The sequence below is a fragment of the Sminthopsis crassicaudata genome, chromosome 3 (genome assembly GCF_048593235.1).
Source record: "Sminthopsis crassicaudata isolate SCR6 chromosome 3, ASM4859323v1, whole genome shotgun sequence".
In the NCBI taxonomy this organism is placed as follows: Eukaryota; Metazoa; Chordata; class Mammalia; order Dasyuromorphia; family Dasyuridae; genus Sminthopsis; species Sminthopsis crassicaudata.
The window spans coordinates 632,145,114-632,162,498 of record NC_133619.1 but is presented as its reverse complement, the minus strand read 5'-3'; the positions used below and the strand labels follow the sequence as shown (position 1 = coordinate 632,162,498).

The 17,385-nt window shown below is 37.2% G+C and overlaps 1 protein-coding gene across 1 annotated transcript in view; it reads right to left on the bottom strand.

Moving 5' to 3' along the window:
• The window catches only part of LOC141560000 (tumor necrosis factor receptor superfamily member 14-like), a 29,457-nt gene extending 15,464 nt beyond the window's left edge, over positions 1-13,993 (bottom strand). Inside the window, exon 1 of the mRNA XM_074297642.1 lies at positions 13,590-13,993. Within this exon, the coding sequence (XP_074153743.1) occupies positions 13,590-13,767 (178 nt within the window). The 5' untranslated portion in view covers positions 13,768-13,993. The remainder of the gene's footprint in view (positions 1-13,589) is intronic.
• Positions 13,994-17,385: the final 3,392 nt, after the last annotated feature.

The following is a 17,385-nucleotide window of genomic DNA, read 5'->3' as shown; positions in this document are numbered from 1 at the left end:
CAGACTCCGCACCAGGGGGTGTGGCCTCAGCTACCTCCTGAGAATAGTTAAGAGACTGACAAGTGGGTGGATACGGCCCAAGGCAACACACACTGCCTAGCTTAGCTGGAGGGAGTGGAACTCAGCTCCAGGAAGTCCCAGAGAAGCGGAACCTTTGAACTAGGGACCGCGGTTTCTGGCAGACACTTCCAGTTTGAGCGCAGGGGCTTCTCACGTCACCTGCTGCAGACATCCACTCCCCACCCGGACACATAGGCTGAGCTTCTTGCTGTCTTCACTATTCTACGCCCTCAAAGCACAGCAGTGCTAATCACCTCTGAGGCACTTCCAGGGAGGGGGTGGGGAACTCTCTCCCAGAGCTCTCTCTTAGCGCGGGCGCGGGGGCCGCTGCATCCATCCGGTCTGGGAGGAAGCTGGTAAAGAAGTAAATAATTTCCTACCCCAGGGACAGACCCCAAAACATTTTTTAAGTATGAGCAAAAAAGCTAGAAAAAATATAGATTCCTTCTATACAGAGAAAGAGCGGGTATCCAACCCCGAGGAAGTTAACAGCAAAGATTCAGAAGATAACAACCTAAAGGGGAACGATTCCTGCCCCCCATCACATAACTCTCTCCTAGAAGAAGCTCTTAAGAAATTGAGGGAGATCGAAGAAAAATGGGGCAAGGAAAGGGAAGTTATGATAGAGAATAACAACGTCCTGAAATTGGAGTTGGAAAAAATAAAGAATTCACAGGAGATGCAGGGAAACAAAATTAGTGAATTAGAAAAGGTTAAAAAAACACAGGAAAGTAGGATTTTCTGAATTGGAAAAGATAAAAAAGTCTCAAGAAAATAGAATTTCTGAATTGGAAAAAGAAAATAATTCTCAAAAAAAAAAAAATTAGGGAAATGGAAAAAAATTCAATAGAGCAAAACAATTCATTTAAAAACGAAATTGGGCATTTACAAAAAGAACTAAAAACTGTGAAAGAAGAAAATAACTCCTTAAAAGTCAGGATGGAACAAATAGAAATGAATGATTCACAGAGAACCCAAGAATCAGTCAAACAAAACAAAAAAAATGAGAAGCTGGAGAACAACGTCAAATACTTACTGGGAAAATCTATAGACCTGGAAAATAGATCTAGGAGAGATAATCTGCGGATTATTGGACTTCCAGAAAACTATGACCAAAAAAAGAGCCTAGATTCTATTTTACAGGAAATTATCAAAGAGAACTGTCCAGAGATAATAGAAACAGAAGGGAAAGTAGATGTGGAAAGAATTCATCGAACTCCTTCTGAAATAGACCCTAAAAAAAGAACACCCACGGAATATTGTGGCTAAGCTGCAGAATTACCACACAAAGGAGAAAATCCTGCAAGCAGCTAGAAAAAAACAATTTAAATACCAAGGTGCCACAATAAGGGTCACCCAAGATCTGGCTGCCTCCACATTAAAAGATAGAAGGGCCTGGAACCTGATATTCCGTAAGGCAAAAGATCAAGGACTGCAACCAAGAATGAACTACCCAGCTAAGTTTAGCATCTTTTTCCACGGAAGAAGATGGTCATTCAATGAAACAGAGGAAATTCTATATGTTTCTAAGAAAAAAACCAGACTTAAACAAAAAATTTGATCTACATCCACAAGACTGAAGAGAAACAGAAAAAGGTACACAGAACCCTTGAGAACTGTAACTCTGTTGTGGGTATATAAAAAATACTCAAGGATAATTTGATTTTACTGATATAAAAGAAAAAAAGGGGGGTGTAGTAAAGGGAAGGAGGTCGGTTCAGAAAAAGGGGAAGGAGTGATAAAAAGAGGGAAACTACATCCCAGGAAGAGACATAGAAAATACACCATATCTGAGGGGAACTTAGTGAGGGGGAGAATCATTGTGTGAATCTTACTCTCATCAGAAGAGGCTCAAAGAGTAAATAATTAACATATTTGTTTTTCAGAGAATTTTCTCTCACCTCATTAAAAGGGGGGAGAGGAAAAGGGAAAAGGAAAAGGGGAATAAGTGAAGGGACTTGGAGGGAGGGGGGAGGGATCCTAAAAAAAAAAAAAAAAAAAAGAGGGAGGGTTGCGCGTCACAAGGGGGGTCTGTAAATTAAATATCGGGGAGGGGGATCAGGGGGGTCAAGGGAAAAAAGCATAATCTGGGGATAATACGATGGCAGGAAATACAGAATTAGTAATTTTAACTGTAAATGTAAATGGGATGAACGATCCCATCAAACGGAGACGGATAGTAGATTGGATCAAAAAGCAGAACCCTACAATATGTTGCCTACAGGAAACACACTTAAAGCAGGGAGATACATACAGAGTAAAGGTAAAAGGTTGGAACAGAGCCTATTATGCTTCAGGTAAAGCCAAAAAAGCAGGGGTAGCTATCCTTATCTCAGATCAAGCAAAAGCAGAAGTAGATCTCGTTAAAAAAGATAAGGAAGGAAACTATATCCTGCTGAAAGGTAGCATAAATAATGAAGCCATATCAATACTAAACATATATGCACCAAGTGGTATAGCATCTAACTTTCTAAAGGAAAAGTTAAGAGAACTGCAAGAAGAAATAGACAGTAAAACTATAATAGTGGGAGATCTCAACCTTGCACTCTCAGATTTAGACAAATCAAACCACAAAACAAACAAGAAAGAAATTAAAAAAGTAAATAGAACATTAGAAAAACTAGGTATGATAGACCTTTGGAGAAAACTGAATGGCAATAGGAAGGAATATACTTTCTTCTCAGCAGTTCATGGATCCTATACAAAAATTGACCATATACTAGGACATAAAGATCTCAAAATTAAATGTAGGAAGGCAGAAATAATAAATGCCTTCTTCTCAGATCACAATGCAATAAAAGCTACATTCAGTAAAAAGTTAGGGGTAAATAGACCAAAAAGTAATTGGAAACTGAATAATCTCATCTTAAAGAATGACTGGGTGAAAGAGCAAATTATAGAAACAATTAACAATTTCACCCAAGATAATGATAATGATGAGACATCATATCAAAATCTTTGGGATGCAGCTAAAGCGGTAATAAGGGGAAATTTTATATCTTTAGAGGCTTATTTGAAGAAAATTGAGAAAGAGAAGATTAACGAATTGGGCTTACAACTTAAAAGGCTAGAAAAAGACCAAATTATAAACCCCCAACCAAAAATTAAACTCGAAATACAAAAATTAAAAGGAGAAATCAATAAAATTGAAAGTAAAAAAACTATTGAATTAATAAATAAAACCAAGAGTTGGTTTTATGAAAAAGCCAATAAAATAGATAAACCTTTGGTAAATTTGATCAAAAAAAAGAAAGAGGAAAATCAAATTGATAGTCTTACAAATGAAAAGGGGGATCTTTCCATCAATGAAGAGGAAATTAGAGAAATAATAAGGAGTTACTTTGCCCAACTTTATGCCAATAAATTTGATAACTTAAGTGAAATGGATGACTTCCTCCAAAAATATAGGCTCCCTAGATTAACAGAGGAGGAGATAAATTGCTTCAATAGTCCCATTTCAGAAAAAGAAATAGAACAAGCTATTAATCAACTCCCCAGGAAAAAATCCCCAGGGCCAGATGGATTCACATGTGAATTCTACCAAACATTTAAAGAACAATTAGCCCCAATGTTATATAAATTATTTGAAAAAATAGGGGATGAAGGAGTCCTACCAAATTCCTTTTATGACACAGACATGGTACTGATACCTAAACCTGGTAGATCGAAAACTGAGAAAGAAAATTATAGACCAATCTCCTTAATGAATATTGATGCTAAAATCTTAAATAAGATATTAGCAAAAAGACTTCAGAAAATCATCTCCAAGATAATACACTATGATCAAGTAGGATTTATTCCAGGAATGCAGGGCTGGTTTAATATTAGGAAAACTATTAATATAATTGACCATATTAATAATCAAATTAATAAGAACCATATGATCATCTCAATAGATGCAGAAAAAGCATTTGACAAAATCCAACATCCATTCCTACTAAAAACTCTTGAGAGTATAGGAATAAATGGATTATTCCTTAGAATAATCAGGAGTATATATTTAAGACCGTCAGTAAGCATAATATGCAATAGAAATAAACTGCAACCTTTCCCAGTAAGATCAGGAGTGAAACAAGGTTGCCCACTATCACCATTACTATTCAATATAGTACTAGAAACGCTAGCCTCGGCAATAAGAGCCGAGAAAGAGATTCAAGGAATTAGAGTAGGAAATGAGGAAATTAAACTATCACTTTTTGCAGATGACATGATGGTATACTTAGAGAACCCCAAAGACTCTGCTAAAAAGCTACTAGAAATAATTCAAAATTTCAGCAAAGTGGCAGGATACAAAATAAATCCACATAAATCCTCGGCATTTTTATATATCACTAACAAAATGCAACAGCAAGAGATACAAAGAGAAATTCCATTCCAAACAAATGTTGATAGTATAAAATATTTGGGAATCCATCTACCAAAGAAAAGTCAGGAATTATATGAGAAAAATTACAAACACTTGCCACAAAAATAAAATCAGATTTAAATAATTGGAAAGACATTCAGTGCTCTTGGATAGGCCGAGCGAATATAATAAAGATGACAATACTCCCCAAACTAATCTATTTATTTAGTGCTATACCAATCAGACTCCCAAGAAACTATTTTAATGACCTAGAAAAAATAACAACAAAATTCATATGGAAGAATAAAAGGTCAAGAATTGCAAGGGAACTAATGAAAAAAAACTCAGAGGAAGGTGGTCTAAGTGTACCTGATCTAAAGCTATATTATATAGCAGCAGTCACCAAAACCATTTGGTATTGGCTAAGAAATAGACCGGTAGATCAGTGGAACAGATTAGATACAAAGGACAAAAAAGGGTACATCTATAGCAATCTAATCTTTGACAAACCCAAAGATTCCAACATTAGGGATAAAAATTCATTATTCGGAAAAAACTGTTGGGAAAACTGGAAATTAGTATGGCAGAAATTAGATATGGATCCACACTTAACACCATATACCAAGATAAGATCAAAATGGGTCCATGATTTAGGCATAAAGAATGAGATCATAAATAGATTAGAGGAACAGAGGATAGTCTACCTCTCAGACTTGTGGAGGAGGAAGGAATTTATGACCAGAGGAGAACTAGAGATCATTATTGATCACAAAATAGAAGATTTTGATTACATCAAACTAAAAAGTTTCTGTACAAATAATACTAATGCAAACAAGATTAGAAGGGAAGTAACAAATTGGGAAAATATTTTTAAAAACAAAGGTTCTGACAAAGGTCTCATTTCCAAAATATATAGAGAACTGACCATAATTTATAAGAAACCAAACCATTCTCCAATTGATAAATGGTCAAAGGATATGAACAGACAATTCTCAGAGGAAGAAATTGAAACTATATCCACTCACATGAAAGAGTGTTCCAAATCACTACTGATCAGAGAAATGCAAATTAAGACCACTCTGAGATACCACTACACACCTGTCAGATTGGCTAAGATGACAGGAACAAATAATGACAAATGTTGGAGGGGATGTGGGGAAATTGGGACACTAATACATTGCTGGTGGAGTTGTGAAAGAATCCAGCCATTCTGGAGAGCAATCTGGAATTATGCCCAAAAAGTTATCAAACTGTGCATACCCTTTGGCCCAGCAGTGCTACTACTGGGATTATATCCCAAAGAAATACTAAAGAGCGGAAAGAGACATATATGTGCCAAAATGTTTGTGGCAGCTCTTTTTGTTGTAGCTAGAAACTGGAAGATGAATGGATGTCCATCAGTTGGAGAATGGTTGGGTAAATTGTGGTATATGAAAGTTATGGAATATTATTGCTCAGTAAGAAATGACCAGCAGGAGGAATACAGAGAGGGTTGGAGAGACTTAAATCAACTGATGCTGAGTGAAATGAGCAGAACCAGAAGATCACTATATACTTCAACAACGATACTGTATGAGGATGTATTCTGATGGAAGTGGAAATCTTCAACATAAAGAAGATCCAACTCACTTCCAGTTGATCAATGATGGACAGAGGTAGCTACACCCAGAGAAGAAACACTGGGAGGGGAATGTAAATTGTTAGCACTAATATCTGTCTGCCCAGGTTGCATGTACCTTCGGATTCTAATGTTTATTGTGCAACAAGAAAATGATATTCACACACATGTATTGTACTTAGACTATATTGTAACACATGTAAAATGTATGGTATTGCCTGTCGTCGGGGGGAGGGAATAAGGGAGGGGGGGTAATTTGGAAAAATGAATACAAGGGATAATATTATAAAATATATATATATATATATATATATATAATAAAAAAAATTAAAAAAAAAAAAAAGTGATGAACAAGCTGATTTTAGAAAGGCCTGAAAAGATTTACATGAATTGATGCTGAGTGAAACAAGCAGAACTATCAGTATGCAGAATTATGGAGACTGAATATAAATCAAAACATGCTATGTTCACTTCTTTTTCCTTTTTTTTTTTTCTCTCATGGCTTTTCCCTTTTTTTCTGATTTTTCTCTCCCAATAAGATTCATAAAGCAATATGTATTTAAAAAGCTAATATACATGTGTAACCAGAAAAAAAATACCAATAATACAGAATATATAGTAACATTCCAAATCTCCAAGGCCAAGGAGAAAATATTATAAGCAACCAGAGCTACAAGTAGAATAACACAAAATTTAGCAGCTCCTATATTACATAAGGTATTCTGGAAAATAAAAGTCCTAAGATTAAAACCAAGAATCATTTACCCAGAAAAACTGAGTATAATTATTCAGAGAGAAAAAAATGGATATTGAATGAAAAGGGGGACTTTTTAGTATTCCTGATGAATAGATCAGAGATGAAAAGAAAAAAAAATTGATTTTCATGTAAGACTCAAGAAAGACATAAAAAGGTAAATAGGGTCATCTTAAAGGACCAAATAAGGTTAAACTGTTTACATTCCTTCATAGCATGATGATATTTGTAACTCAGAAGCTTCTCAGTACTTGTGCTATTAGAAGAAGTATAGATAGACAGAAAGCCCAGATCTAATTAGAATATGATGGGTTGATATCTAATAAAATAAAATAAAATAAAATAAAATAAAATAAAATAAAATAAAATAAAATAAAGGAGGTGCTTGTTTTGGCAGCACATACATTAAAAAAAAATTCTTTAGAATTTGTTTTGTTATTTCTTGTGTTCTATAAATTCTTCCTGGGTAGCGAGCCATTTGAAGTTATTCTTTGGGGTAGAAGAAGCTCTTTTTCCTTAAGTGTCCTGAAGATGAAGGTCATTCTTCTCTGTTCCCATAGTAAATTTCTATAGTGGAGTTCTTTCTAATTTGGCAGTTCATTTTTTTAAAAAATAAGATGCATTAATGTAAGCACCTCTAGTCCTAGGGTGGGTTGAATGGTACCTAGTCTCACCTCTCTACCCTTTGACCAAGAACCCCAAACCAAGAGCTCCACCTTCCAGGAAATGCCCATATCCAGCAGCACCCTGCCTTACTGCCTCTGCCCTCACTGAGTGCTAGCTACTTCTTGCCCAGGGCCACATCTCTGCTGCACATCTGGGCCTGGTGTTCCTGATCAGCTGAGCTTCATTCAGTCTTTTGAGATTTAAACTCCATATGCAGTTCAGGAGGTGAAAGTCTGTGGTTTCTGCACTGCAGAGGTTCCAGACACACCTAGGGAGCCCTCTTAGTAGCTTTCCACTTGGTGTTTCAATGAAGATAGTCTGGAGGTATTTGCACTTCCCTGGGGTAATTTCCTAGTCCTGTGTCTTTCTTTGTACCTTTTTAGGCTGTATTGATCAAATTCCTGTTCTATACTAAGTTTTGTTTTTTCATCAGTCTATGTTCTCCCTGAGGTGCAAATTTCATCTATTTGTGGGGGAAATCTGGAGAGCTTGAAGTTTACCAACTTACTCTACCATCTTCCCAGAATTCTTCCAAAATGTATTCTTTTATATTGAAATATCTCTTATGGTCTGCTGTATATATGGTAATTTTTTCTTATGATTTTTTTGTCTAAGTTTAAAATAAAAAAAAAATTAAAACCCCCAAAAGATAAAAGATCTATATGTTCAAAAAATTTTGTAACAGCTCTTCTCTGATGGCAAAGAAATGTAAACTGAAGATATGCCCATCAATTGAGTAATGGCTGAACAAGTCTGATACATAATGGTGATGGAGTATTATTGTGCTTTAAGAAATCATGAGCAGCTTCTTCTATCCAAAGAATAACATGAAATGGCTCTCTACCCAGAGAGAATTTATAGAAGAACTCAAAAAATAATTTAAAAAATCAAATGACATTGAGAAAAAAATTTAAAAAACAAGATTATAAAAAAAAATGGTGTAATGCTGGAGAAACAGAGGCAGATGGGTATTAGTGAGCTTATTGATAATTTATTTAAAAGGGAGAGATTACTAGGACCAAATGGATCCATGATTTGGTCCCAGGGCTGAATGAGACTATGTTTCCAAGAATCCAGCATCCAGCTAGCATCCACCCAGCATCTAGCAACCAATGTGAGTTCTCCATGACATATTTATGCACAGTAGATAAACAAAGGCTGGGGGGTGGAGTCCAAACTCTGCAGAGCTAGAATCTCTGGGCAGGAACCATAAATCCAATTCTCACAGGTTGGGGGGGGCATAAATTCTAACAAACTGGGAGTTAAGAAAGTGTCTGACTAGAGACACAAAGTCTGGAGTCCCCTTTTCTGAGTTTACACATTAACAATTTATAATCTTAGGGGGCAGCTAGGTGGCACAGTGGATAGAGCACCAGCCTTGAATTCAGGAGGATCCAAGTTCAAATCTGGTCTCAGACATTTAACACTTCCTAGCTGTGTGACCATGGGCAAGTCACTTAATCCCAATTGCCTCAGCAAGAAAGAAAAAAAAGAAGAAGAAGAAGAAAAGGAGATAGAGTCTCAAAGATGAAAATAACTCTTTGAAAATTAGAATTGGGCAAGGAGAAGCAAGTGAAGCTAAGTCCAAGAAACAACAAAACAGATTCTAAAAAATAAAAAAAAAAATAAAATAGAATATGAAACATCTTATAAAAAATATTGACAGATCTGGAGAATGGATGGAAAGAAATTATAAGAATAATTTGACTGCCATAAAGTTGTAACCAAAAACAAAACCTTGACATAACAATGCAAGAAATAATCCAAGAAAATTGTCCTGGAGTGAGAGAACATGAGGGGAAAATAGAAATAAAAAGATAAAAAATGTGTAAAATACATAGGAATATTATTACTAATTTTGAAACCCCCAGAGAGAAATTTTTGCAAGAAACAAGAATAAAACAATTCAAATACTCTGAAACCACAATTAGAATTGTAGAAGACTTAGCAGCAGCCACAATGAAAGGCCACAGATCCTGGAATCAGATATACCAACAATCAAAAGGACTAGAACTACAGCCAAAAATATCATATCCAGCAAATTTATCTATAATATTGGACAAGAAAAAATAAACATTCCATGAACATGCAATTTATAGGACTTTCTATCAGCCAAGCCTAAACTCAATAAAAAATTTAATATATGAAGCAATATCAAAGATCAGTTTCAAGGAACTCAACATGCACAATTGTTCATGTTTTTGTTTTGTTTTGTTTTTTTAACGTGGGAAATGCATACCACATGTTTAAAATTGACATCAACAATTGGGCAACTCAGAACAAAGACTGGGACATAGTTAAAGTAAAACCAGTAATTATGTTATACAAATGAGGTGCAGAGGAAGAATAGAGGCATTAGAAGAGGGAGAAGAGGACCTGTTCTGAAAACCTACTCACATCAAGAATGAGTTAAATATACACTACATATATATCATTGATGCAAATTGTGTTCCCCTTGACTTTTGGGGAGAAGCAATGGGAGAGAATACTGAGAAACTCTCCTCTGGGAGACCCTCCCTCCCCCGCCCAAGGAATCAAGATAAGTGGTTTCATTCAGTTGGAAATCTTGGCCAGGAATAGTTGTACCCTCTATTTTTTTTTTTTTATTCATTTTCCCAAATTATCCCCTCCCTCCATTCCCTCCCCCCCCCCCATGACAGGCAATCCCATACATTTTACATGTGTTACAATATAACCTAGATACAATATATGTGTGTAAATACCATTTTCTTGTTGCACATTAATTATTAGCTTCCGAAGGTATAAGTAACCTGGGTAGATAGACAGTAGTGCTAACAATTTACATTCACTTCCCAGTGTTCCTTCTCTGGGTGTAGTTATTTCTGTCCATCATTGATCAACTGGAAGTGAGTTGGATCTTCTTTATGTTGAAGATTTCCACTTCCATCAGAATACATCCTCATACAGTATTGTTGTTGAAGTATACAGTGATCTTCTGGTTCTGCTCATTTCACTCAGCATCAGTTGATGTAAGTCTCTCCAAGCCTCTCTTTATTCATCCTGCTGGTCATTTCTTACAGAGCAATAATATTCCATAACCTTCATATACCACAATTTACCCAACCATTCTCCAATTGATGGACATCCATTCAACTTCCAGTTTCTAGCTACAACAAAAAGAGCTGCCACAAACATTTTGGCACATACAGGTCCCTTTCCGCTCTTTAGTATTTCTTTGGGATATAATCCCAATAACAGCAATGCTGGGTCAAAGGGTATGCACAGTTTGATAACATTTTGGGCATAGTTCCAAATTGCTCTCCAGAATGGTGGATTCTTTCACAACTCCACCAACAATGTATCAGTGTCCCAGTTTTCCCACATCCCCTCCAACATTCATCATTATTTGTTCCTGTCATCTTAGCCAATCTGACAGGTGTGTAGTGGTATCTCAGAGTTGTCTTAATTTGCATTTCTCTGATCAGTTGTACCCTCTATTGAGTTGAAAATTAATCCAGAACTTCTAGTAGCTTATTCAATTGGAGATCTCAGCCTGATGTCAGTTAAAAGTGCTCCCTAGCTCCCAGGCCAAGACTAACCCTTAAAAGAGATACCTTTGCTAAATTTCTAATTAAGAATTTTGCCTGCTGAGAAAGCCTCCTTAATGAACAATAAAACTTCCTTTTTGCCACAGAATCAGGTTTGCGAATTCTTTCATATTGGACCTGCCTCTCCAAGCAGAGGGGATCTCTCCTCCTTTTCCCACACCTCAACACCATAAAGACTATAGCACCTTCAAAAATCTATGAAGAAATAAGGGGGGAGGGATGAGTTTACTAGAAAGGAAAGGGTGTAGTAAGAAGACAAGAAAGCAATTCATGGGTGTGGGGAGGAGGTTAAGCAATAGCAAGACAAGTTTAGGAGCAGAATTAAAGCAATACGTCAGCAGGGATACAGAAGATATATGTGGTGTATGTGGGATGGTGAGATGAGGTGTGTGTGTGTGTGTGTGTGTGTGTGTGTGTGTGTGTGTGTGTGTGTGTGAGTGTGTGTGTGTAAACATAAGTATACATTGCTTGGGAATGGGGGGGGGGATGAAAAGGGGAAAAAAAGAATAAAGTAAAAAAAACAAAAGAACAATTCACAAGGAAGTACAAAAAAAGGTCACCCATGAATATAAACAAAAGAGAACATTGTTGTGTGCCCAGAAGAAAATAAAGGAGAATTCAAAATAAATAACAACAAATTTTAAATCAAGAAAAAATATATATATATATATACTTTCTTGATTTTATATATATATATTCACTTTCTTGTGTGTGTGTGTGTGTGTGTGTGTGTGTGTATGTGTGTGTACTTTCTTGATGGGCACATGACAATGTTCTCTTTTCTATTCTTTCTCTATTTTTCTTATTCTGTTTTTTTAGGGAAATTAAAAAAAAAGAAATGATGGAGCAGGATTACCCCTAGAAAAACTTGAAAATACTTATATGAACTTTGTGTGGAATGGGTTCTAGACCTCTTCCCAAAATGAACTAATCAGAGACATCTTCAGGTACACAGAGAAAGCATTTATTTAGTCCCTGCAGTGAGAGGCTCAGACACATACCTGGAAGTCATTCCAGCTCCCACCATGTGCTTGTGGAACCTGACCAGCTTCCAACTTGTTGGGGTTTAAAAAACAAAAGACCTGAGCCTTTTCAGTGGATAGACTAAAAAGACCTAATTATCCTTGACCAATGCTGTCTGCTTCTTGTGGGTCACATTGATGTTGTTCTAGCGGCAGTGATGAGAGTTGTGGGAATCCCCTTTTTGTTTGGAGGTGCAAGTCGAATGTGAAAGAATTCAAGAGCCCGAAATATTAGTGGCAAAAAAGCAAGTTTTATGGGCACTGAGAAGTCAGCTTTGCTAGGAAGACAGACTTCTGAGTGACAAGAAGTCCTAGCAGAGAAATCCTGGCAGAGAAATTAAAAGGGTTATCACTGAGAAGAGAATGTCTTCACAGTGGGCAAGTGTCCTGGTGGGCAGCTATGCCAAAGGGAGAGGTCCCTTGACAAAAGCATAATTCCTACTCTGGACTTCTGCAAAAAATAAGAAGTTTAGAATTATCCTTTCTAGAGGGACTTGGCTGAAACCAAGTCTTCCTTCTGGAGAGTGGAGAGAGAGGTTGGAGGGGAAAGCTGCTCACTCTTGGTTGGAAACAAGGAAGAGTCAAAGGAAAGAAGGGTTTCTTAGAAGTGTGTACACTTCAGCCCATCTTCTACATTGCTCTTCTAGTCAAGAAGTAAGTTAAGAAGTCTGAGGCTCAGGTTCCCAGTTGAAAAGAAAGTCAGTGCCCCCCAAGCCTAGAGACTTGGAGTTTCAAGCCATGAAATATCAGACCCAGATCTCCCAATGGAATGAAAATCACTTTGAAGGCTTCCTGAATAGGGATCCGGCTGCCCCCCAAAAAATCAAGGGGGGTTGATTTTCCTTAGAAAGGCCCAGTCCAGAAAATATGCCTTCTCCTAGCCTTTCTGGAGTCTGGAAGACCCTGAATCAAAGGGGACACAGTTTCAGAGTGATTATTTCACAAATTAAAGGGGACACAGTTTTACCCCAGTGATCATCTGACTTGATTCTGGGAATAGAGATCATGTGACTTAGTGTCAAACTGAACAATCTTCACCCAATCAGTCCAATTCAAATTGATACAAAGTGAAAACATTGTACACAGTAACAATGATAATGTAACATGATTAACTGAGAATGACTTGGCTATTTTTAACAGTACAATACAATGATATAAGACTGTGAAGGACTTATGATAAAAAATGTTCTCTCTCCCCAGAGAAAGATGCAATCTGAATTCACACTGAAGCCCACTTTTTAAAAAAACTTTAACTTTCTGCTTTGGTTTTTGGTCTGTTTTCTTTTACATCATGACTAATGATGTAAACACACACACACACACACACACACATTTTTATGCCTAAATCAAATTGTTTGCCTTCTTATGGCACCTCCATCATTCCTCTAAACTCTGAGAACATCCCCTCCTTCCCCTCAGAGTTCCTTTAAGCTCTGAGATTCTGTGATTCTGGAATTTGAATGGACTCATGAAGACAGAAGAGAGCTTGGAAGAGGCAGCCATGTACCAGAGTAAGAGAATGATTTGTCTCAGAGGAAGAAATTTTCTCACTTACCAGGATGGCAAGGACGACAGCAATTCCCATTCACTTTATAAAGTCCTCCATACACTCCAGTGCATGAGCCATAAACATGTTGAGTACCTTGGGCAAAGAAAAGGAAGGCAATGAAGGCAAGGAAGAGAGAACAATCTAGGATGTCAGGGAAAGTGGGCTGTGATCTTGATTTTGTCATTCTCTGGCTGACTGGAGACAACTTGAAAATCCTCAGGATTTCTTCCTGTTCCAGTCCTGGGATCCTAAGATTTAATCTTTAAGATCTCTCTCTCTCTCTCTCTCTCTCTCTCTCTCTCTCTCTCTCTCTCTCTCTCTCTCTCTAATTAGTTTGTAACTCCCAAAAGCAGGAGTCTTATAAAGGCTAGAAGGGGAGAGAAGAAAGAAAAGCCTCCTTCCACTGTTTCCAGTCACCCTACCTACAGACCAGATCCCTGAACTCAATATCATGCACCCTCCCCTTTTGTTAAATTTCTCAGGCACTTTATATCACGTGGTATAGTCTCTCCCAGATCCTGCTGAGGTTACAGATAGTCGGAACTTTCCCCTTCTGACGGACAAGTTTGGAATTGGGGGTATTTCCATTCCTAGATACCTGAGTTTTCCATTCTGTGTCCCCTCCCCCTCCCACCTTTGTATGAATCCCTGAGCTGCCAAAACCTGATCTCCTCTGTGTCTCTGATGACAAGTGTGGAGTCATTCAGCTTGGGAAACAACTTAGGCTGTCTTTCTTAGACGGAACTTGGGGAAAAATTGATCACACACATGAGCACACAGAGCAGTGTCCCATCATGCAGCTCCCAAGACTTTTGCATTAGATTCTTTCTAACTTTGAGCCTGGTTCTCTACTTGCTTCTTTGGAGAACATAGATGCATATTTATGTGTGTGTATGTAGGTGTGTGTATGTATATATTTATGTGTGCGTATATATATGTGTGTATATATATGTGTATATATATATATATATGTATATTTCAAGCAATAAATTAAAAGTAATAGCTAATTTACCAAGCAAACCTAGCCAGCTTCAATAAAATGAATAAGTCCCTATATAAAATAACTGCATTACAAGTACCAATATCTACCACAATTAAAACACCTTGCCATAGCATAAATATAACATAAAACAGAATCAAATGAACATAACGGAAAATAAATAATTTTCAACATGTAGTTATTTACATGCACATCAATAGAAATGCAATTATAACCAAAATTTTTCACAGAAGAATGCCTCCCATTGTCACCTAGACAAATACAACTATGTAACATTTATAACTAACTGTGTCTTCAGATTACTGATTGCATCACACTTTCATGTAGTGACTGATCTAACAGGCATCCTTCTCTTGTCACTGACTGACCTCTCTGCTTTACAATGGTGCTAGAAGTTGGAATTGGCTGACTCCTGAATGATGCTAAATTTGATTCTACACTTGAGTTGGCCACCATTCCAGGTTGGCTGTCAGTACATTCAAGCCCTGTGGGTTGAAGCTATAACCTCTGTGTTCCAGGAGCAGGTTTGGGCATGAGCAGAGTTGGCTCTTGGTTTAATTCTCCTGCCGTATAATAATTCATATGGTTTTCTTTACATTTTCAGTGGCTACATCTAATCAGAAAGTCTGTACACCTGATGGTCTCTTTTTCTCACTTTTCTCACCATGGACACTCCCGTCTCAGCTCTCTCCACCTGCTCTAATTTTCCTATGAGCAATAGGTCTTTGTGATAAATAGTCCCTATAGAGTCCTGTTCCCCACCACCCCAGTTCTGTGGGGCTAGTTTATAAAATGACGAATTGTCTAGTCTCTCACTAACCTTATATTAAATAGTTTTGCTAACATCTCAGTCTCTGGTGAAAGCAGTCTTTGTCTCCTTTAGAGGAATCTGACAGTGCTTGGTACACAGAAGGTGTTTAATAAAAGTTGAGTGAGTGACAGTATTCACTAGCCAAGTACAAGACTGAAAGTTACTGGCTGCCTAGAAGACAATCAAAGGTGTCTTGTGACATGGTGTCCTAGTCCACACAAGTCCTTTGTTCAAAGTTCAGGAACCAACCCATCTCCATATCTTTCTATTTTTCTTGGGCACTACCTCTAAGAGTCATGGGAAAGGGCTGCTGGATTCTGCAATGGTATTATTCCTGTCCTTTCTTGGAGACAGACTCTGAGAAATTTCTTTTAAGACAAAACATGACAGCCTTTGCCATATGTGGGGCTTTGCATCATGTGGGGCCCTCTACAAGTGGGGGCTTTGTCCTCTAGAATAGAATTTCTCATCACTTTTTCAAGGAATTGTGGGGTATTGGGAGCTAGTTCTCCAGAGCTGGGACAAGTTAGTTTATCTATCTTATTCTTCTTTAATGTGGTATTTTCTCAGCATATTGGGTTGAGAGTGGAGCTATTTGACCATACTTTTCACCCCAAATTGCAGGGTATTAGTGAAGGGTCCATAAAAGCTCCACCCTCCATTTCTGTGAGGCTTCACTGTATGAGTTCCATGGGTCAAAAGTCTCCTCTGTGAGACATTTCTTCTTTCTAGACCTATCAATCAATGGGCATTCTACATTAAGTGCCCACAGGGGGCAGCAGGTAGTGAGCTGGTGCTGGGGCACAGAAAGAATGAAATGGTCCCTGCTCTACAGGAGTTATTTGATACCTTAATTTTTTTTTTCTTGTCTTGTTATATTTTCCTATTTTATCACATAAAATTCTTTAAAATCCTCATTTGAGGTTTTCTTGAAAAGTTACAAGAGTGGTTTGCCCATTCTTTCTCTGGCTCCTTTCACACATAAGGAAAGTGAGGCAAAGCAAGTCACACAGCTAGGAAGTGCCTGAAGTCAGATTAGAAGTCAGATCTTCCTGACTCCAGATCCCCAGCACTCTTTCTATTACACCAGTTTGTTACCCATATCCCCTCCAACATTTGTCATTATCTTTTGCTGTCAATTTAGCCAATCTGAGAGGTGTGTAGTGGTATCTGGAGTGTCTTAATTTACATTTCTCTGATCAATAATGATTTGGAGCACCTTTTCATAGGACTACAAATAGTTTTAATTTCTTCATCTGAAAATTGTTCATATCCTTTGAACATTTATCAATTGGAGAATCTGCCCCATAATTTGAACATGTGGGCAGAGATGTACATTATATCCAGGAGATAGATTGGTAAGGTAGCTCTTAGTTTAGCCCAGGATCTTGCACCCCAGCCTTTCCTGGCATCCCCAGGAGCAGTGTGAATAAGACTGGCACTAATGAGTCAACTCCCACATCTTTCCAGATATCCTCGGTGTTACAGTTAGGTCTCTCTAGTCAAGTGATCTTATGCATAATTTTCTATTTAGAGGGAGTATCCCCAATTAGGATGTAAACTCCATGAGGTCAAGAATTGCTTTTTCATTTTCTCTTTATATTTTAGGCCCTAGCTCAATATTAAGTAGACAATTAATAAATGCTTATTGGATTTAATTAGAGTAATAAATAAATGAGTAGAGTAATAAGTGAATTTTAAAATATCCCAGAGAAAAGAGTAAGTGAATGAAGGTGGGAAAAGGAATGATGAGGATCACCATGAGTGACAGTCCCTGTCTTCTCTCTCTTTTTTTTTTTTATTATAACTTGTTATTTACAAGATATATAAAATATATGCATGGGTAATTTTATAACACTGACATTTGCCAAACGTTTTCTTCCAATTTTTCCCCTCTTTTCCCCCACCCCCTCCCTCAGATAACAGATTGACCAAGACATTTTATATATGTTAAAGTATAAATTAAATATAAGTATACATGTCCAAAAGTT